The following is a 21,929-nucleotide window of genomic DNA, read 5'->3' as shown; positions in this document are numbered from 1 at the left end:
CAGTCCCGTCTGTTAGAAAAGTGTGTTTTGCTCTACAAAGTATACAAAAATGCTCATCTTTGTGTTTCTTTAAACCAAATCTGTAGCAAGAATGTCTAGAAGTAGAATTATGTAAAAGGGAATGTATACATTTTAAATTTTGGTAGATTTGCCAAACCAACATTTTTCCTTTTAAAACTTTCTTACCCAAAATAATTTACATTCATTGTAGAAAATACATAAAAGTCAAAAGGGGGGGAAAATCACCCTCAGTTATATATAGCATATAGCTGATGTAAATGTTTTGGTATACGTGTTTTACACACACACTCATATACACTGAGTGGCCAGATTATTATGATCTCTGAACACATAATAATCTGGTCACTCAGTGTATATCCTATATAATAAAAGGCTAATATGCAAATTGTCTCCTCGACCAGGAGTTTGACCAGCAGGCAGGATGGCCAATAGCCCATGTCCCCTCCCCCAGGCCAGGCTGGCCGGAACCCCCCCATGCACGAATTCATGCACCGGGCCTCTAATATATATATATATATACACACACACACACACATACATACAAACATACACTGAGTGGCCAGATTATTATGCGTTCAGAGATAATAATCTGGCCAGTCAGTGTATATACACACCACGTACACACATATATAGTTTTATAAGCTTTTATTCCTAAACTATCAGAAATATTTTCAATAACACATAGTACCAAATTGCTTTCCACTTCAGGTTATGAGAGCACCTGAATACTACCCTACATTTTTGCCTTTTAATCTTTACCAACCTACTATGCAAGAAAGTGGTATTTTAGTTGTTTTCATTTATATTTAATTTATTAATGAAGTTGAACTTTCTTCAGATTTAATGGATTGCCTATAACTGTCCACTTCTATGTGGTCTTAAGTACTCTTTTGCCATGTTATCTTCTAGACTTTTTATTGGTTGGTTCCCCACCCCCCATCTATTAGCCTTGTCCTTGAGTGTTATGGCTAGAATAAACGTTACGTTACCCAATATAAGCTAAGTAAGTGCTTAGAAATGTAGAGTCTCATTCTTGGTCTCTAGAAGCTGGACTAAATAGCTGGTAGCCAGAGTCTCTGATAAATTAATTTTTAAAAAATAAAAAAATAAACTGCCTCTCAGAGGAAGAACATCATCCTTGTTTTCCCTGGAGTATTGTTTTGAAGCATGTGTATGGTTTCAGGGGGTCTGCTCATCTAGTAAAACCTCAGAAATGCCAGATGGAAGTACTGTTGGTATACAGCATTACCCCTGCTGTATAAATTGTTTCGGTTTTAAACTTATGTCTTTGTCATTTGGGGCTTCTGTAACCACAGACCAGGTGGCTTCTAAACAGCAGACATCACTGCTCAGTTTTGGAGGCTGGGAAATCTCAGATCAAGGTGCTGCCTGATGAGGGCCAGCTTCCCGGTCAGAGATGCAGCTGTTATGTTGCACCTGTTTCTACGTCCCACGTGGCAGAAGGGAGCGTTCTCGGGGGGGAGGGGAGTGTCTCTTAATAAGGGCACTAATCCTATTAATGAGGGCTCTACCCTCATGATGTAATCAAGTCCCAAAGACCTCACTTCCAAATACCATCATGTGGGTGTTAGGGTTTAACAGCCGATTTTAACAAATCTCTTGAAAGGAGGCTGCAAACATCAAACCCTTCATCTCAATATTTAAGCTTGTAGCTGGAGAATAAGGGCATTTTATTAAATTCAGAAAATTAATGTTGGTACAATACTGTTATCTAATATACAATCCAGTCACATCTTTAAATAGAGAAATAAGTCTGTTCAGATAGCAGATCTACTTTTCAATTTGCCTTCAGCTGGGCTATCCACTTTTTTTAAAAAAAAAATCAACCTACCCCTGCTCTCGTCCGCCTGTCTTTAGTGAACAGGATGTACCGGAGGTACTGCAGGCATCTGCAGTGTTTGGGCAACAGTGACAGCAATATTTGAACGAATGAGTTCACTCTCAAGGTGACGGTGTCAGAGACAACACCATGTAGCATATTCACTTGAATATCTGCTGTACTGGTCTTACACCTTAAGCCAACATAGTTTGCTCCATGAAATCATCACAATTCTGAATGAAGTCAGTGTTTTCTCCTCTCCCGTCCTTCCCTTTGGAACTAAAGGAAGAAGAGTTTACAACACACGAAACCATGAACGATGGGACCCAGGACCCGCATGTGCCATCATCTAGTGCATCGTCAGGAGGTGTGTGCTCTGACCCTGACTGGGACAGTGGCCTTGATGATACTTATTTCCTGGAAGCGACTGAAGATGCTGAATTAGCAGAAGCTGCAGAGAACAGTCTTCCCAGTTATAATGGTGGAGTGGATGAAATTCCTGACGAAGTAATTGTGGAAGTATTACAGAACAGCTAATTAACTATGGACACTTATAACCAGGTTGTAATTTGCCTGAAGACAGATTAAATTACAGTAACTTGTTAAATCTGTTTACAATTCTTGGTTTTTACTGAAAATTAGATTCAGTGTACTTAAACTCAGTAGAAATCTCTTATTGATTAACCAGTTAGTCTGTATACACATCAGCTTAATTTTGTCTATGTATAGGTTAAAAGTCTTTATGGCTACTGGGATTTAGTGTCAACATTTTAACTTATCACTCAGGACACTAACCTGGCAAGTTAATTATGTCCGCTCGAACTACTGTACAAACTGGCGACACGGCCACACACCTGCCTGAACAACTAGACACGTTGACTTTCTTCCATGTGCCCAGGAGTGTGGCTGCAACAATGAGGAGGAGCTTTGGAAGGCAGGAGCGTGGCACTCATCTTCAGCCAGGCAGGCATGTTTTAGCACACTGTCTCATTTCTGGTCAAGGAGTTTCTCCAATTGATGGTTGATATTTTGCAGGTGGCTCTCAGCTCCTAAGAGAGTTCTTTCTTTGAATAACAGCGCTGGAAGGCTGGATGAGTCATACTGTTGAAGGAAGATAATTTAGATTAACAAATACTAATAACTTTTATATTATAACCCTATTTGTTCCACATAGCTCAAATGCCGATTTTAATAGAGCTAGCCATTAACTCCTCCTTCTCCTCTTTTGAGGTAGGATTGTTAATTTTGTTTTAACCCATTTTCTTAGGACATAATTGATAAACAGGTTTCAAGGGAACTGTTCTGTAAGGCTTGAGTTGACCTCATACCAGACCAGTTGTTCAAAGAACTGTGGCATTTGAATTATGGAAACAAGTCGCTACATCTCGTCTTGTTGTAAGCAGAAAGTGTAAGCAGATTTACTTTCACTGTAAGAACCGATGGAATGAGCACACCAGGCCCATAAAAATGAAAGCTCATGAGGGAAAACAAGCCATCACCTGGAGAAATTAAAAGTTGCCAATCCAAATTTCTTAATGATTAAAAAAATTAGAATACAAACCCAAAATAAAATAGAAAACAAAACCCAACGATTTTAAAATAATTAAAGACAAACTTCATGTTGTAAATTATATCTATGGGAGAGGAACTACATTCCCCTTACAGAATTTTATAATTATGATTGTTGTTTAATGTGATTTTCTGAGAAATGGAAATGGAGCAGAAAAGCTGCCAGACTATACCATTCACATAACGGAATTAAGTTACATATTTGAGAGCCTAAGGTGTTCGAGCTACTAAGCGGCACCTGCTCTCGGGGAGGGGTGAAGAAGAACTAACATTTGGTACTAGAGCTGTAGTTTAGGAAAAGAGGTAAGCTATATACCCAAGTATCTATACTCTAGAAACAAAAAGGACAGGTGCTACAATAGAAACAGTAGTGTATTCAAACAAGGTAGAGTCACTCAATTTCAATTTCTCCACGTTTAGTAGTTAAATCTCCAACTACAAATGACAAGCTTTAGACTAGTTGGGTACTAGGAAAAAATATATAAAAACATTCTATTTCCAGATCTCCAACCTATAAATAAACCTTAGGTTCAGGAGAATTAACTTTTAGACCAGTGTCAAAACCTAAAATTGGACCTGGCTGGGTGGCTCAGTTGCTTGGAGTGTCATTCCATACACCAAAAGGTTGCAGGTTCAATCTCTGGTTGGGGCACATATGGGAAGCAGTTGATTGATGTCTCTCTCTCCCTTTCTCTCTAAAAATCAATGACTATATCCTCAAATGAGAATTAAAAAACACACACCTTAAAATTAGATTTAGAAGTGAAGAATAAAATATGATCATTAGCAATATGAATATAATATACATATAAATTTTCTTTTTGAAACTTAAACATTCCTATTAATATGAGCTGGTTCTCATAACAGTAGCAAAGTCTGCAGCAAAAATCCAGAAGCAACTATATAATTTATTAAAACTATCACACTTTCTCCTTTATTTCCTTTCTATGTTCTTCAACTTCTAATATTACACCTACCATTTTATGGGATAATGACTTGTTTTTCAGATAAAAAATATACTACAAACATAGGCTTGTCTTTAAAATATGTCTGGGTGATCTTATGATGATAACAATTATAATAAAGTCTAGTTGTTCATTTGAAATTTGTACAAACAGGTTACTTCCCTGAATGGGATTTGGTTCTCCGAAATGTAAATCTAAATATATAAAAGCCTAATATGCAAAGTGTCCCCTCGGGAGTTCAACCAACTGGGAGTTTGATCGCTTTCTATGATATGTGCTGACCACCAGGGGGCGGGGCAGCGAGGAACAAAGGTAGGTCCTGGCCTGCACTGCAGCCGGCAGCCACTAGGGACCCTAACCATGCGCGAATTAGTACCTTTATAAAATAGGTGTTTCAGGAGTCTTCTCTACTCCTCTAGTCTTAAACCTACCAGACCTGAGGCCCTGAACCTAACTGTCCCCTATACCTGGGCTCCTGAGCATTAAGGAGAAAAAATCAACATGATATAGAAAAATGTTAGTTACATGCAAACAAGTGGTTAGAATAAGATGGAACTTGGAGACATTGTAGAAAATAGGTACTAGGCAAAGTACCAAAAATTAGGTACAGCGGTATAGTGGCAGATTCGGAAATTACCGAAAAATCGGTACAGCTGTCTGGTAGGGTTAATAGCTAAAGCAGCCAAGAACGAACACATTTTCAAGGCTTTAGGGTGATGCTGTTCTGAGTAGACTGTTATGCTGCATCCACGTTTCTCTTTCTCAAGTCCTCACAGCTTCTGAAGCACAGTGGAAAGTAAACCCTGAACTTACCGTTTCCTTTACATGTGGTTGTCTCTCCTGAATATTGGAATAATCTTGATGAAGCTGCTTTAAATTAGATAAGAAATACGCTGCATTCTTCAGAGAAGATTTTCTCTCCTTAAGCTCATCATATTGTGTTTGTAGTTGTTTCAGCTGTGGTTCTAAACTAAAGCGAGAAAAAACACAACTCAGGCTCCTGCTGCCTTCGGAAGCTCCTCCTCATTGTTGCAGCCACACTCTTGGACACATGTAAGAAAGTAACCGTGTCTAGTTGTTCACGCTGGTGTGTGGCCGTGTCACCAGTCTGACTGTACAGTAGCTCGAGAGGACATAATTACCTTGCCAGGTTAGTGTATGAGCCTGAGTTGTAGGTGTACTGACCGAAGTTAGAAAAAACGGGCGGTGGACTGGATAGTTTAAGAAACGGGCGGTGGACTGGATAGTTTAAGAAACGGGTGGTGGACTGGATAGTTTAAGAAACGGGTGGTGGACTGGATAGTTTAAGGCATCTTTGGCTCTGAAATTATGAATGTGTGGAAGATTCTAGATTTTCTATTTTAAAACTCTGAAATACGATGTGCAATGAAGTCCACAGAAGAATATGCCCTATATCAGCGGTCGCCAGCTGGTGGCTGTGGATCACTGGTGGTCCGTGAGGTCCGAAAGGTTGGCGACCGCTGCCCTTAGAGCCTAAAACTCACTTTTAGGGTGGGTCTTGGGAACTATGGAATTAAAGCCTCAGGCGGGAATAGACGGGCAAAAGCACGGACAGGAAGTCTTCTTTTTGCCCTTTCTATCAAAATCTTGTCCATTTCCAAGGTCCAAAAAACCAAGGCGGGGGGGGGAGGGGGGGGGGGGGAACCCAGTGCCTGGATGAGAAACGTGCTCCTTGGGAAACTGCTTTCTCTCGGTGGCTACTTCCGAGCTGGGGATGGATCTGCATGAGCGTCACCAAGGTACGTGCTGCGACAGGAACGTTAACCGTGAACACGCACTTCCTGCCTATTCACTCATTCAGTTCTCACAGCTCTGCGAGGTGTAGGTCTTACACTTATTTACAAAGAAGGCACAGGGCGGGAGGTTAGGTAACCTGCCCGAGGTTGCGCAGCCCGTAAGTGGCAGAGCCGGGATTCAAACCCCAGGCAGTTTGGTTCTAGAGTCTATGCAGCCCAGAGCGGAGATCGGATGGCAGAGAGATCAGTGCCGGATTCTCCTTTGCTAAAAGCGTCTCCGATTCTGCAGCTTCCAAGCTTCAGGCAAACCTGGGATGTAGGCAGCCCAGCAGCAGATTTTCTAACCCATGGACATGTCACAATCCTTCTAGGTCAGTTCTCAGGCTTTTGATGGTCTCTTACCAAAGCAGTTCATCCTGGACTTCAACCAAACGCTGCCTTTTCTTTTCAATATCTGCAATCGTCTAAGTAACAAAAAGTGCTTTATTAAATTAAGTTCATAAATATTTGAGTGCCACCAAGCACACTGTGGTACAGTGGAAATACAGTGGGAAACGACCCCATTCTTTCCATCATGGAACTTTTCGGGAAAAGAGACGTGACATACAAACAGTATGTGATTACAACTTCTGACACGTGCTCTGAAGGAAAGCTGGACAGGAAATGAGCTCTCCTGACCCTCAACCCATGTTCTCCCAGGCTGTCCGTTCACCTGGGACGTGGGACAGCTCTTTACTCTAAAGGCTTTGCTTTTTCACATCCACAAAAGTGATAAATATGCATTACTCAAACCCCATTTTGGGCTTCATAGCATTTCCCTTCCTTAGTGTGCACTAACAGTACTCAACCACAAGATCGGCAGATAAAAGCCTGACTAAAAAGATAAAAATCTTATACAAACGGAAGGTCATAAAGCGCAGTCAAGTCTCTACTCGGCTACATGAGTTTCTAATCACAAGTGATTTACCTTAGCATTCCTTCTCCTCAGAGTTTTCAACATCTGGACTTCGGCAAGCTACACGAAACAAAATACTGCATGACATTTTCCACAATTAAATGTTTGTTGGTTTATACTATAATCACATTTATTTTAACACATGTGAAACACTGCTAATTCCAATGAGCTCTTTCCCACACCGCCAGCAAATGCAGTCCTTCCACAGTATCTGTATGCTGCTCGGGACTAGTAAAGATTTAGACCAAAAAACGTGTCGGTGAACTTACCATTTTGATGAGTTCTTCTTTCATACTAGAATGAAATTTGCCGACTGCTTCCTTGCAAATGTTAGATTCTATATTTTGTCTGTAACAGATTTTTTTTAAAAAAAGGGATCAAACTAGGTATCATAAAAGGATTGTGAAAGAGTGTGTTTCATTTGCTTATCACATCAACACACTTTTACATATAGCATTTTGAATATGTAGGATGGCATGATCAGTCCTCCTCAGGCTTAAAAATACTGGAAATGGCCCTAACCGGTTTGGCTCAGTGGATAGAGCGTCGGCCTGCGGACTGAAGGGTCCCAGGTTCGATTCCGGTCAAGGGCATGTACCCTGGTTGCGGGCACATCCCCAGTAGGGGGTGTGCAGGAAGCAGCTGATAGATGTTTCTCTCTCATCAATGTTTCTAACTCTCTATCCTTCTCCCTTCCTCTCTGTAAAAAAAAATCAATAAAATATATTTAAAAAATACTGGAAATGTCTCAACACAAGAAAAAGAACAGGCAATATTTTCCCCTAAACCCTCGGGTATGTGGTCAGCTACACAGCCTGACCCTGGCCATGTCTGCAGGTGATACCAAGGGATGTGGACTGCAGTCTTCCTGCCCCCGATCCAATGGCCAGCAGACTTCAGCGCCCCCTTCCCGCCTGCTAACAGCTGGAGGAATACTTGTGTAACACGTCTGGATTGACCAACAAGTAAGGAGCCAAAAGCCAGTGTCCCATTCTTCGAAAACTATAAAGCAGACCCTGAAAAAGAAACTGGCTCGGGACCCTGGGACAAGAGAAGAGCGCAGTCTCCCAGCCTGGCTTCCCCATGGCGAGTGGCAGACGCACAGGGACTGAGTCAGCAGCAGACACGGCCAGGCTGCAGCTGGCCTCCTGCTCGGCCTGGGCCAGTGGTCAGCAAACTCATTAGTCAACAGAGCCAAATAGCAACGATTGAAATTTCTTTTGAGAGCCAAATTTTTTAAACTTAAACTATATAGGTAGGTACATTGTTATTAACTTAATTAGGGTACTCCTAAGCTGGCCTTTGCTAAAAACTCAAGGGGCCAAAGAGCCGCATGTGGCTCATGAGCCGCAGTTTGCCGACCACTGGCCTGGGCACACAGGACACTGTAAAGTGTCCTTGTAATTCTTCAGAAGCGACGAGTGCACAAGAGCAGGCCTGCATCTTTCACACAGATCTCTGTATCCAAGTTCTCAGGAAATGCGTGTTAAGTATTTCTAGGGGCATTAGAAGACCGTGAAAGAGGAAGCCCCAGACCTCATTCCCCACCGGGAAACCAACTTAGCAGCTCTATCAGGCCCCAAAGCCTTTATGCGCATTCCCAAAACCATTAAAAAGTCCCAGTATGCCCGGCAAGTTCAAGAACAGCCACACAGAAACACTTTCAATAATGACAGGTAACCACACAGTGGCCAGAGGACTTGAACACTGACCCGACAGGACCTAAGAAACCTTTACAAACACTCCACCCCAAAGCAGGAGAATACACGTTCTTCTGCAGCGGACACAGGGCATGCCCATGACACACCACATGTGAGGAGACAAAATAAGCCACCAGTTTAACAAGATTAAAATCATACCAAGTATTTTTTTCAGGCCACAATGGAATAAAACTAGAAATCATTAGCAAAAGGAAAACTGGAAAATTCAAAAATATATATAAATTAAACAACACAGTCTTGAACAATTAATGGGTCAAAGAAATACCAACAGAAAGTAGAAAATATCTTGACACAGCCACAGCCAGTTTGGTTCAATGCATAGAGCATCGGCGGGCAGACTGAAGGGTCCTGGGTTCGATTCCGATCAAGGGCATGTACCTCAGTTGCATGCTTGTTCCCCGGCCTGGTCGGGGGGTGCGTGCAGGAGGCAACCAATCCATGTGTTTCTTTCACATCAATGTTTCTGTGTCTCTCCTACTCCCTTCCACTCTCTCTAAAGATCAATGGGAAAATATCCTCGAGTGAGGTTTAACAAAAAAAAAAAAAAAAAAAAAGGAAGAAAAAAAAAGCCTCACTATTTAAAAAAATGGGTATCACCAGCCCATGAGATTTGACAACATATTTGAAATAGAGGGTTAATACAAAAATATAAATTAAAAAGGCACATATTTGGATATAAACATACTACTAAATAATACACAGGGTTAAAGAAAAATTATCATGGAAGTGTAAAAATCTGTAAAACTGAATAATGAAAATACTACATACCAAAAGCTGTGGGATAAGCCAAAGTGGTATTTCAAGGGAAATTGGGCACATATATCGCATCAACACTTACTTATACTCGGGGAGGATTTTCTCAAATGCTGACAAAACAACATCTAAGTCCATGATGTCACTGCTTTTCTTTCCTTTTAGACACCAAATATGTGCACAGTCAGACATGCCTAGAACATTAAGATAAACCAATGTAAAGTGGATTACCAATAATTTGGCTCTAGTCCAGGACTCTGCAAGCCTACAACAAAAATCATCCCAATTGCTCACTAGCTACAGTTGCAGCAGCATATGGAGGAGACATACTCACTGCTCCTACCCCCGTGCAGGTCCCAAAGCCCCGTCTATACCGTCACCCTAACTGCTGTCTCGGTGGCTCCCCCACTTTCATTTCCGATGAAGCAGCCCGAAGCAGCGCTGCCTGTTCATCACTGTGCTGGGCCTTTATTTAATCACCCAGCACCACTGGTCCAGAGCTCTTCTCTCTTAGCCATACTTTCTTTTTTACTCTACTTAATAGGCCATTTCTTGTTCCCAAACAGATGCTCAGTGTACTGACTTAGACACTTGTAGTTATATATACACTAGAAGCTTGACGCACGAAATTCGTGCAAGAGTAGGCCTTCCTTTCCCTAGCTGCCGGGACCTGGGCTTCCCTCCAGCCACTGGCACCAGGGACCTGGGCTTCCCTCGCAGAGGGAGGCCCCACCTACCCGCCACAGCCTACCAGTCAGTGGCCTGGGCCTCCCTCTTTGGGGCGATCGTAGAGCCCCTGATTGATCACCCCGCCAGCCGGTGGCCCAGGCCTTCCTCGGCAGGGCGATGGCCGGGCCCCCAACCAATCACATCGCACCCGCCTTGGCTGGACTGGCGCCAGTGGGTGTCATAACGTGGTCCTGGATGGTCACCTGGATGGTTGTCCGGATGGTCATTCCGCTGTTCAGCCATTCGGCCGATTTGCATATTATGCTTTTATTATATAGGATGTCAATCTCTTTAACAAAACTACAGCACATTCTTGAACAAAATATCTTCTAAAATGGCATTGTAGAATACTTAGGATATAGTGAAATATGATGATAATATCCCATTTCAGATGAGAAAAGCTCAATAAAAGTATTAAAAAATACAGACAAAAAACATGGTAGTTATTTTGGGGTGATGGAATTATAGATGATTTTATTTTCCTTATATATTATAAATTTTCTAAAATAATTGTTTTTATAACAAATATATATAACTTTTCCTTTAAAAAAACTGAAGTAAATAGAAAATACTTTATTTTCCTCTGAAACATTTTTCAATAAGCTTTTTGGGTGAATAAAAATGATGCAAAATAAATGGATGAGTCTGAGAAAAGTTATGCTAAATGAAGGAAGTCTTATAGAAAAAAAATCACATACTAAATTATGTCTGAAATGAGTATAGCTATATGATGAAAAATTAAAATGGATTAATGGATAGCTGACAAAGCAAAAAGAATTAATTTTAATAGAAAAATCTAGGTGGTGAGTATATAAATATATATTGTAAAATATTTCACCTCTGCTATTTGTTGAAAATTTTCATGATAGATGCTGGGGGAAAAAAGTCACTCCAAAGGCACATGTTTTTAACTACTGTAAGGAATTAAGGATTTTTAAATGGAATTATTGAGTAGCTGTCAAACATAACCCACTCTCCTGTACCTGAGTCCATAGCTTCGCTTCTTGATTTCTTTCTTTTGCCACGAAATGCCTTCTTTTTCTGAGTTTTCTACAAAAATAACACAGCAAAGAGTTTTACTTAAAAAAGTTTTTTTCTTTTTTTGGTGGGGGCGAGTGTGAGTATAAGATTTATTTGAGACAAGCTCATGACAATTGCTGGGAAGCAAGTTCACAAATGCCGTTTTCTTTTTCTTAAGAGGATTAAGACAGTGTTATCAAACACTGTCAGTTATTATTATAGCCATAATTCTTATTTACTTCTAAGTTAATATTAGTGAATTCTATAAATTATCTAAATTGATATAAGGAAACACTGAAAGAAATTAAACTGTCTCCCCCAACCCCCAAAAAACAACCTTCCAGCTGGTATTTAACAATGGTTGCTTTGGAGAAAGTTGAACTTTTATTATTTAAGAGAACGTGTGGAATCAGCTGTTTCCAGGTTACGATAGAGTAACAGCTCTTGCCATAAACAACTATAAAATGGGGATGGGGTTGGCAATTTATTTAGGCGTTGGACACTAGGCAAAAAAATCCCAAGAAACTCAGAAATTGAACCAAAAAGCACATAACTAAAAGGAAAAAGTGCTTGGTTGGTGTTTTAGTTTCTTGTGGCGGCTATAATAAATTACCACAACTTAGTGCCTTATTCTCCAGCAGTTCCAAAATCAATTTCAATGGACCAAAACCAAGGTGCTGGCAAAGGCATATTGAGAGCTTAATCAAAAGATATTACATGTCTCCAGTTTCTTGGGATCTATTCCTAGAAGTGGGATCACTGGGTCAAATGGGAGTTCCATTTTTAGTTTTTTGAGGAAACTCCATACTGTTCTCCACAGTGGCTGCATCAGTCTGCATTCCCACCAGCAGTGCACGAGGGTTCCTTTTTCTCCACATCTTCACCAGCACTTGTCATTTGTTGATGATAGCCATTCTGACAGGTGTGAGATGGTACCACATTGTCGTTTTGATTTGCATCTCTCGGATACACCAATCAGAAAGGATATATGCACCCCTATGTTCATAGCAGCACAATTCACCATAGCTAAGATTTGGAAACAGCCTAAGTGCCCATCAGCAGATGAGTGGACTAAAAAACTGTGGTACATCTACACAATGGAATACTACACTGCTATAAAACAGAAGAAACTTTTACCATTTGCAACAGCATGGATGGAACTGGAGAGCATTATGCTAAGTGAAATAAGGCAGTCAGAGAAAGATAAATATCACACGATCTCACTCATTTGTGGAATATAATGAACAACATAAACTGATGAACAAAAACAGATCCAGAGACAGAGAAGCATCGATCAGACCATCAAACCTCAGAGGGAAGGTAGGGGTGAGTGGGGGTAAGGGGGAGAGATCAACCAAAGACTTGTATGCATGCATATAAGCCTAACCAATGGACACAGACAACAGGGGCGTGAGGGCATGAGTGGGGGGGGGGGGGGGAGGGGAGCTATGGGAGGATAAGGACACATATGTAACACATTAATCAATAAAAAAGATATTACATGTCAAAAATCTTAAAAGAGAACACGTATGTCCAAGAAATCTTGTAGCAATTTTTTCTAAATGATCAAGGGCGCACACAAAGGTTTAGCTAGAAATTCATCAAAGCACTTACAATTTTAAAAAATGCAACCAGTCACTAGACAGAAGCTAACTACGCTATGGCCCTCCCAGCATGCACTCATTAAAACAATGAATGACGAGAGCATGGTCCTACTTAGAATGAGAGAAAAGTAGTAAAAAACTGAAGGTCAAATTTGGGTGATAGAATTGTAGGATATTTTATCTTCCTTTCCATACCTTATAAATACTCTAAAATAAAAAGTTTTATAATAAAAGATATAAAAAGTCTCTTTTAAAAACTGAAGAGAGAAATGTTTTATTTTCCTCCTAAACATCTTTTGTTGTTAATCCTCACCTGAGGATATTTTTCCATTGATTTTTGGAGAGGGCGGTAGGGAGGGGGCGAGACAGAGAAAGAGAAACAGATGTGAGAGAGGCACCTGGATTGGCGGCCTCCCTGTACACACCCCACACACCTGACTGGAATCTATTCCAGCCAGGACCCTGCAGTCCTCGGGCCGACGCTCTATCCACGGAGCCAAACCGGCTAGGACCCTCCTAAACACTTTTCAGCCAACTTTTCTTTCTCGCCAAGGAAATGGCAGACACTCGTACCGGTCGACTTTCTGTTGCCAGGTCTCTTTCTCACAGAGGAGATGGCACTAGGGGGCCCTACCTTTTTAGAGGCGCCAAGTTCAGCCGATTTCTCCGAAAGTTCTGAAGACGACACAGCGTCAGGTTGTTGGCTGCCTGTTTTCTCTGCTGGTTTATCCCTTTCGTTGCAGCGTTCCGATTCGTCACCAATGGGCTTGGGTTTTCTTCCTCGCTATGTCAGGAAAACAGCAGTACTGCTTTAGAAAATACAACGCTTACCATTCCTATCGTTAACAGTAGCTAACCATCAAGCCCACACTTCCCATTTCTAAACTTCAAGATGGAACAGGGAGATGACATGATCAGTGGGTAGGACAGGAAAAACCTTGAGGAAAGAAAGCTCCGAATACTGCCAGCACATCGGTCTGCCTTTGTAAATCACAACCTGAACACAGTACATGAACGTTAAAACTGACAAGGTACATGGAGATATGAGACCTCTGTCATGGAAAACACTAAAGATATAAAAACATTTCACTTACTTAAAAAGGACCTTCTAAAACAGAATACTCCTCCTCTATGAAAAACACTGCTAAGAACTTTGTTTTATCTGCATCTAATTTAACAGGATTTGAACTATTTTATGGAACATTTTCTCTATTGTCATCCAATCTAAGTAGGATATGAACTATCTTAAAAATTAAGGTAAAAAAGAGAACACTCCAACGTACCTTTTTTGCACTACTAAGTAGGATATGAACTATCTTAAAAATTAAGGTAAAAAAGAGAACACTCCAACGTACCTTTTTTGCACTAATTTTTACAGACTCGTTTTCACTTTCTTCAATTTCAGAGGTGTTCGAACTGTACCAAAGAATTAAGCCATCAATATCTTGCACACATTTCATTTTCATTCACATGTTTGAAGTTGCTTGCCCAACAAGAAAATAAGCTCCATTTAGTGAAATTTCCCGCCTGTCATGGGTGGGATGCCACCTGCCACATCAGTTTATCCCTTGGTAGGGAAGTACTGTTGTGTCCATTACAGCAGCACCTTGTGGTCACATCTGAGAACTGCACCCTCCTCCAAGTGAGCACACCCAGGTCTAGCACCCGTATGAAAAGCAAACCTGCGCACACCAGGCCCATCTCTGGGTGAGATAAGTGGGATACTCCTTTTGTCCTTAGAAAAGTAACCCTACACTTCGGGTGATAGATGAGTTCTTTCATTTTTTTGCATTCAATTCAACACAACAAACATTTAACACCCATCTCAATAAGCAGAGTACAGAGAATAAAATTACTTTAAACATCCAGAGTCTTCCTTTAAAGGTTCCCTGTGTGGCAGGAAGACCAAACATAATGCCCAGTGATGACTTAGCAAGCAATGGCCAGAGAAGACGAGGACAGATGGCTGGGGATGAGGAAAGACATCATAGCTCTGACACCTGGGTTGACTTTTGAAAATACTTTTCCAGGCAAAGCAATACAGGAAAGGGTATTTAAGGAGGAAGGAAGAATAAATGTAGAGCATGGTGGTGTGAAACAGCTGGCATGCTCACGGATGTGCTGTGACAGAGGGGGAATGTGACGGGGAGGTGGCCACGCAGCCAGAGCGTGCTGCTCGGACCGCCCTCCACTGGTCAACAGCCGGCGGCGGCAGTGCCATCAGGACCCACCTGCACACGCTCCTCTCCCCACCGCTCACCCACCTAATGCCACTCAGCGCCACGCCCTCTCGAGTGATTTGCCAGTGACTCTTGGTTAGTACCTCCTGCTCCATCAGCTCCATGAAGACAGGATTATGCCCATTTTGAGTTATTAATACAGAGCCTGGTACTTAGTGCTCAATAAATGCTTGTTGGAAAAATGCCAACATAAAAAGCTACCATTTGAAAGTTTACTATATGCCAACCTGTTTTATTTATTTATTTATTTATAGGTCAATGCTCAACCACTGAACCACACTGGTCAGGCAATTTCTTCTTTTTTAAAAAAAATATATTTTATTGATTTTTTTACAGGAGGAAGGGAGAGGGATAGAGAGTTAGAAACATCGATGAGAGAAACACCGATCAGCTGCCTCCTGCACACCCTACTGGGGATGTGCCCGCAACCACGGTATATGCCCTTGACAGGAATCGAACCTGGGACCTTTCAGTCCACAGGCTGACGCTCCATCCACTGAGCCAAACTGGTTTCGGTTGGTCAGGCAATTTCTTACACATGAGGATAAAGCTAACTTTTCAGTGTATGCTTATCCAATCTCTTTACACAAGCAATATATTCATAAAAATTAAAAAATGAGATAATACTGCAAAACTTTTTATCGTATGCCAACCTGTTTTAAAAGCCTGAGAGGATAAACTGATCTTGAAACAATCGTGAGGTAGGTTGCATTATTATCCCATTTTCCTTTTTAAAGAGCCTAGAAGTTAATGTCTTAGGCCAGTGGTCGGCAAACTGCAGCTCAAGAGCCACATGCGGCTCGCAAGCCGTGGTTTGCCACTCTGTTGACTAATGAGTTTGCCAACCACTGTCTTAGGCAATGTCTGACCTAAGGTCAAGTACTTCCCAGTGGCAGAATAAGGATTTGAACCGGCACAATGGGCTGAGGCCCAGCCAGTCACCTTAACCACGACACTAGGAATAAGGAATGAATCCAAACATTCACTGAATGCCTATCGTGTGTCAGGATCACGTTCGAGGCACCCGGAGAACAGCAGTGAACAGAAAGACGTCCTGCTTTTTTAAAAAGATGCTCCTATTGGGGAGACACACAGACAATGAACAAATTTAAAAACGAACATAAAATATCAGTTGGGTAGAGATAATACTATAAGAAAAAGAGCAGCAAAGATGTATTGGTGAGGAAAGGTGGTATTTTCTACGAGTTTTATCCAAGTAGACGCTGTGCTGACACTTGACATCTACAGGGAAGCACAGGACAAGCCGTACAGGTACGCAGAGGAAGAGCCGTCAGGCACGGGCCTGGTGTACGCGAAGGCCTGAGGTGGTGCATGTGTGAGCATCTGAAGTTGACAGGATCCTAAGGGAAATAAGCCAGCCACAGAAAGACAAACACCGCATGACGTCACCTATATGAGGGGTCCAAAATAGGACATTCACAGATTCAAAGACTGGGATGTGGCTGCCAGGGGCTGGGGGCGTGAAGTGGCATGAAGTTTCAGTTAAGTTCTAAAGACGTGCTGAGCAGCACTGCTCCTATAGTTAACCCACTGCACTGTACACTTACAGATTTGTTAAGAGGGTAGATCTCATGTTAAGTGTTCTTATGAAAATAAGATTTAAAAAAAATATTTTTTTTAAAAAGAAGCCAAACAACATTACTTCAATGCTATTTTCTTTCCAGAGATACACCTCCCAAAAAATGACACAAAGTTTAAAAATGCAGGACAGAAAAAAAATACTAAGTAAAAAAAACATTAAAAAAGAAAAAAATATTTTAAGATCAGCAAGGAGGTCAAACCAATAGGTTATCCCAGAATGCAAAGATGGTTTACTATAGTAAATCTATTCATATTGGTCAAATGAGTAAAAAACATAAAAGAACACATAATTCTCCAGAGATATGGAAGCATGGAACAGACCGATGAATCGGGGGGGGGGTGGAGGGGGGGATGTCCCATCTTAAAGAGCTCAGAAATCCCATTAACCATGAATAAAGTAAACAAGTGCTGGAATACAAGCGTACCTTCTTTTTGCTTCTTTTCCTTGCGGAGTTAAAGGGATAAATGACCCACAGTGCTTGGAGAGCTCAGCTTCATCAGTGTAGATAGCAGTGCTATGCAAAGGAGGCTCTACAAAAATTATTAAAGTGCAACGTTAAAAGTCTGCCTGGGCAGGTTTAAGGTTGTTCCTTTACAACGGAACACAAAGTAATTTTGTTTAAATGGCTAACAAAATCAATTACACCACCTACTTCCCAAATGTTTTTGATCTCACACCTCAACAAAAAATGTAAACCATCTCATTCATAAATACACATCAGATTAGCCATCAGTGGACATCTACATCTACACTAATAAAAGAGAAAAATGCAACTTGACCGTACCTTTGCTAAGCTCACAAGCCACGCCCACCAGCCAATCAGGAGCGAGTATGCAAATTAATCCAACCAAGATGGCTGCAGCTATGGAGCGAGCAGGAGGCTTGGGTTTCCCCAGCAATGGAGGAAGCCAAGTTTCTGCAGCCCTGGCCTGCCCAGGCCACCACTTAAGGCTACAAAGTTTCAATTATAAAAGATAAATAAATCCCAACAAAAATGGTGGCAGCCATGGAGTTATAAAGAGCAGAAGGCTAGAGTTGCCCCCGGCGATGGAGGAAGCCAAGCTTCCCGCAGCCCTGGCCTGCCCTGGACTCCACTCAAGGCTACAAAGTTTCAATTATACAAGATAAATAAATCCCAACAAAAATGGCTGCAGCCATGGAGTAAGCAGGAGGCTTGGCTCCACTCAAGGCTACAAAGTTTTAATTATAGAAGATAAATAAATCCCAGATACCAGGGCCTCCACTTGGGTCGCTGCGGGGACGTGGCCGGCCTGCAAACCACCACAGGACCCTCACCCAGGCCTCCCCATGCCCCAAGGGAACCCCCACCCTGATCTGGAACACCCTTCAGGGCAAACCAGCCAGCCCCCACCCGTGCATCACGCTTCTATCCTATCTAATAAAAGAGTAATATGCAAATTGACTGTCACTCCAACACTCAAGATGGCTGCCCCCATGTGGTCAAAGATGACTGCCCCCATGTGGACACAAGATGGCCACCACAAGATGGCCAGCAGGGGAGGGCAGTTGGGAGGGACCAGGCCTGCAAGGGAGGGCAGTTGTGGGCGATCAGGCCAGCATGGGAGGGCAGTGGGGGAGGAATCAGGCCTGCAGGGGAGAGCAGTTGGGGGGACCAGGCCTGCAGGGGAGGGCAGTTAGTTGTGACCAGGCCGGCAGAAGTTGGGGGCGACCAGGCCTGCAGGGAAGGGCAGTTGGGGGGGACCCAGGCCTGCAGGGGAGGGCAGTTAGGGGTGACCAGGCCTGCAGGGAAGGGCAGTTGGGGAGGGACCCAGGCTGGCAGGGGAGCAGTTAGGCATCAATCAGGCTGGCAGGGGAGTGGTTAGGGGTAATCAGGCTGGCAGGCAGACATCCCTCGAGGGGTCCCAGATTGGAGAGGGTTCAGGCTGTGCTGAGGGACACACCCCCTCCCCCCATGCATGAATTTCATGCACCGGGCCTCTAGTTTATCAATGATCGCCTGGGTCCACGTTCTTGCATGAAAATGCCTCAGTGAGAGGAAAGATAACTATAAACAGGAAGCCGGACATTCTCTCTCCTCCCCTGATGGAACCACGCTCACTGCACTATCAATACTGAGTGCTCAGGGTGGGCACTCAGTATTCGTGACTGATGGCCCTTCAGGAGGGACTCCAGTCCTCCCTCCCTCCCCTTCTCTCTCCGCATCGCTAGAGCCTTGAGCTGACATAAAAAGTTAACCCGAATAAGGAAGAAGATGTAAGAGGAGACCGAGTGGCTGTGGTGGAAAGGCACAGACGGAGATGCTGTGCTCAGGAAAGAGGGCTCACAGGAGAGCTGGCAGGGTGGGGCTCAGGGCAGGTGGTCTCGGGGAAGGAAGCTGGTGGCCGTGGTGGTGGAGCTGAATGGCGGCAGAACGATGCTGACGAGAGCCCAACAACCATTTCTTCATGCTCAAATTTTAGCATGACAGTGCAAATTTGCACATCTTTTCAAACAGCTGCTTAAATAATGAACTTATCATCAACTGCACAATTTTAAAGTTAGCAATATACTTTGTATTGGCCTCCACTAGGCAAAGAGATTTACTGCTGGGGATAACAAGGAAAAAAAGAGAAATAGATCAATCCTGAATCTCCCTACAGTCATACAAACTGGTCTCTTAGAACTCAACAATGAAAAGATAACCCCTCTTTCTTTTCTTTTTCTTTTTTAAAATATATTTTATTGGTTTTTTACAGAGAGGAAGGGAGAGGGAGAGAGTTAGAAACATCGATGAGAAACACCGATCAGCTGCCCCTGCACACTCCCTACTGGGGATGTGCCTGCAACCAAGGTACATGCCCTCGACTGGAATCGAACCCAGAACCCTTCAGTCCACAGGCCAACGCTCTATCCACTGAGCCAAAACGATTAGGGCCGTGGTCGGCATACTGTGGCTTGCGAGCCACATGCGGCTCTTTGGCCCCTTGAGTGTGGCTCTTCCACAAAATACCGAGTCTATTTTGAAGAAGTGGCGTTAGAATAAGTTTAAGTTTAAAAATTTGGCTCTCCACAGAAATTTCAATCGTTGTCCTGTTGATATTTGGCTGTTGATTAATGAGTTTGCCGACCACTGGGTTAGGGCGATAACCCCACTTTCTGTGCCATTTCTAGCCTCTGGAGTGGGCAGTGATGCGGACAGAAGCTGTCCCTCTGTATACACTGCTGGGCAGCCAGGCACCAGCCCGCTTCTCCCACCAGGACAGGGAAGCTCTCCCTGGCTCTCTGCAGCACCCTCTGCCTCGCTGTGTGTAAGAAAAGGGGAAAGTACCCCCCTCTTCTCCCTAAACCCAAGCCCCTTACAGACACTATACGAGGCTGCCTGATATGACTGGCTGAACAGATGCTGCTAGAAGAGTTCTACTTTGATAACGTCTAATAGAGTTCTTAGTTCCAATGTACTCAGATGTGAGAAAAATTCATTCAAAACACCAAGACTGCCCAGAACATTATATTCATATGCAGACAACTGAGTTTTATATTTGAAGATATTTCTTTTTATTACTAACTAGCCTGAATGCTATTGCTTCAACTACTTTAAAGTTTTTAGGATAAAGGTTTGAAATACTAACCAAAGGATTCATAAGGTTCTTCATCTTTCTCATTGTCACTCATCCTGCCCATGCTCGAGATTCCAGAATTCTCAGAAAAATCATACACGTCAGTGGGCTTGTGGGGCTGGCCGGCTTTCTAAAAGGGAATGAAGTCAGTCACTGAATTGGTTTATGAACAAGAACAGCACAAAACTGATCGACTTATCAGCAAGGATACCCCCGCTATCGCTGCGGCCTAAAGAAGCAGTTCTTCCCGCTCTGGAGGGGGTGGGGGGGGGAGGAGGGAGACACACAGACTCCTCTGACCATCTAAGGCAGGAGCCGGCACACTTTCCCATGAAAGACCAGAAAGTAGTGACATCAGGCTCGGCAGGCCGCAGCGCCCTGTGACAGTGACTCCGCGCAGCCATTAGCGTGTGAGAGCTCGGGGCAGCGCGGGAAGAGTAAGCGTGGCTGTGCTGCCGTAAACTTCACTATGGACACTGAAATCTGAATTCATACCATTTTCACATGTCATGGGCTATTTCCTACTTTATTCCGACCATTTAAAAGTGTGAAAACCAGCCTTAGCTTGCAGCGCTGGACAAAAGCAGGGGCCCACGGTCCATGGTTTGCCAACTCCTGATCTACAGAAAGTGACGGCCTCGACCCAGAACACCCCACAGGTCTGAAGGGCCATCAACAGTTCTGAGGACTCCTGACTGAAGCAGAATCCAGGGTTTGCAGTTCAATATACTAATAAGCCCCATGAAGTTTGCTACCCAAAATCCTCACGAAAGACCAAACAGAGAAAATGAGAAAAACTTCCATAGCAGCTCTGGAAAACGAGTAAATTCTGGAAGATATAAACAAGATGGAGTACAGCTGGCAAAACAAAAACTTGATCACTGACAGACCCGCCCCCCCAGCTCCCCGCAAATTATTCAAGGGGTGTCTGGGATGGAGTGCCAAGAAGAGGCAGATCCCCCATCCTCCCGAGGCTAAGGGGCCCAGCGCACAGCTGCCTTCCACAGGAGGGGACGGGGAGGAGAGCTGAAGAAACCCACCCAGGCACTCGGGACTCCAGCTAAGGGGCTGGGAGCAGGGTGGCAGAGCTCAGAGAAGTCCACCCGCACACTGGACTCCAGGGCAGAGGGCAGAGAGAAATCCATGCGAAGAACAAGCACCCTAGGGCTGCTGGGAGTGGAGAGCTGAGGCACCCCGGCGGGAGCATCCCTCTGTGGGGGCCTTAGGGCAGCAGGCAGGAGACCACACCAGACAGACAGGCAGCCAGGGCGGGACAGAGAGCAGAGAGGACTCCCTGACCGGCACCCTGAAAGCAGGCACCCTCCTACACCGTTCCTACGTCTTTTTTTTTCTTTTCGTTTTTTTTTATTAAGGTATTATATGTGTATATATCTTACCATTGCCCCCCCCCCCCGCCCCCGTTCCTACGTCTTAACGTGCATTGCCAATGCCAAACGGACAACCCTGGAAAGTAATTTGAAATTGGCTAACAAGGGTGTTAAATAAATGTCCCTGCCTTTATCACAGACTTAGTCTAAGACCCTACCTTAAAGTAAAGCTATAATGTGGACTAA

General features: G+C 43.3%; 2 protein-coding genes across 3 annotated transcripts in view; one reads left to right on the top strand and one right to left on the bottom strand.

Moving 5' to 3' along the window:
* PRIMPOL (primase and DNA directed polymerase) overlaps positions 1-2,455 on the top strand; it is a 43,249-nt gene extending 40,794 nt beyond the window's left edge. For both annotated transcript variants that reach the window (XM_054720141.1, XM_054720142.1), the window contains one exon: positions 2,147-2,455. In XM_054720141.1, the coding sequence (XP_054576116.1) occupies positions 2,147-2,398 (252 nt within the window). In that variant the 3' untranslated portion in view covers positions 2,399-2,455. The remainder of the gene's footprint in view (positions 1-2,146) is intronic.
* Positions 2,456-2,613: 158 nt separating this feature from the next.
* CENPU (centromere protein U) lies at positions 2,614-21,500 on the bottom strand. Its single transcript, XM_054719939.1, has 12 exons — positions 21,396-21,500; positions 20,368-20,485; positions 17,202-17,307; positions 14,290-14,350; positions 13,569-13,718; positions 11,294-11,360; positions 9,667-9,775; positions 7,377-7,455; positions 7,120-7,167; positions 6,555-6,616; positions 5,209-5,365; positions 2,614-2,962 (listed from the first exon to the last, which is right to left on the bottom strand). The coding sequence occupies exons 1-12, from the start codon at positions 21,498-21,500 to the stop codon at positions 2,849-2,851; spliced, it is 1,176 nt and encodes a 391-aa protein (XP_054575914.1). The 3' UTR covers positions 2,614-2,848.
* Between the last annotated feature and the right edge of the window lie 429 nt (positions 21,501-21,929).

The sequence above is a fragment of the Eptesicus fuscus genome, chromosome 8 (assembly GCF_027574615.1).
Source record: "Eptesicus fuscus isolate TK198812 chromosome 8, DD_ASM_mEF_20220401, whole genome shotgun sequence".
Lineage (NCBI taxonomy): Eukaryota > Metazoa > Chordata > Mammalia > Chiroptera > Vespertilionidae > Eptesicus > Eptesicus fuscus.
The sequence above is the reverse complement of the archived record's forward strand: the minus strand, read 5'-3'. Positions and strand labels throughout refer to the sequence as shown.

Coding starts and splice junctions, on each gene's coding strand:
- CENPU (XM_054719939.1), bottom strand. CDS start 21,500: ATGGATTTCTCTCTGCCCTCTGCCCTGGAGTCCAGTGTGCGGGTGGAC. Junction 14,351..17,201: donor GGAAAAGAAGCAAAAAGAAG/GTACGCTTGTAT, acceptor TCTTTGGTACAG/TTCGAACACCTCTGAAATTG. Junction 7,168..7,376: donor AAGAAGAACTCATCAAAATG/GTAAGTTCACCG, acceptor TGTTTCGTGTAG/CTTGCCGAAGTCCAGATGTT.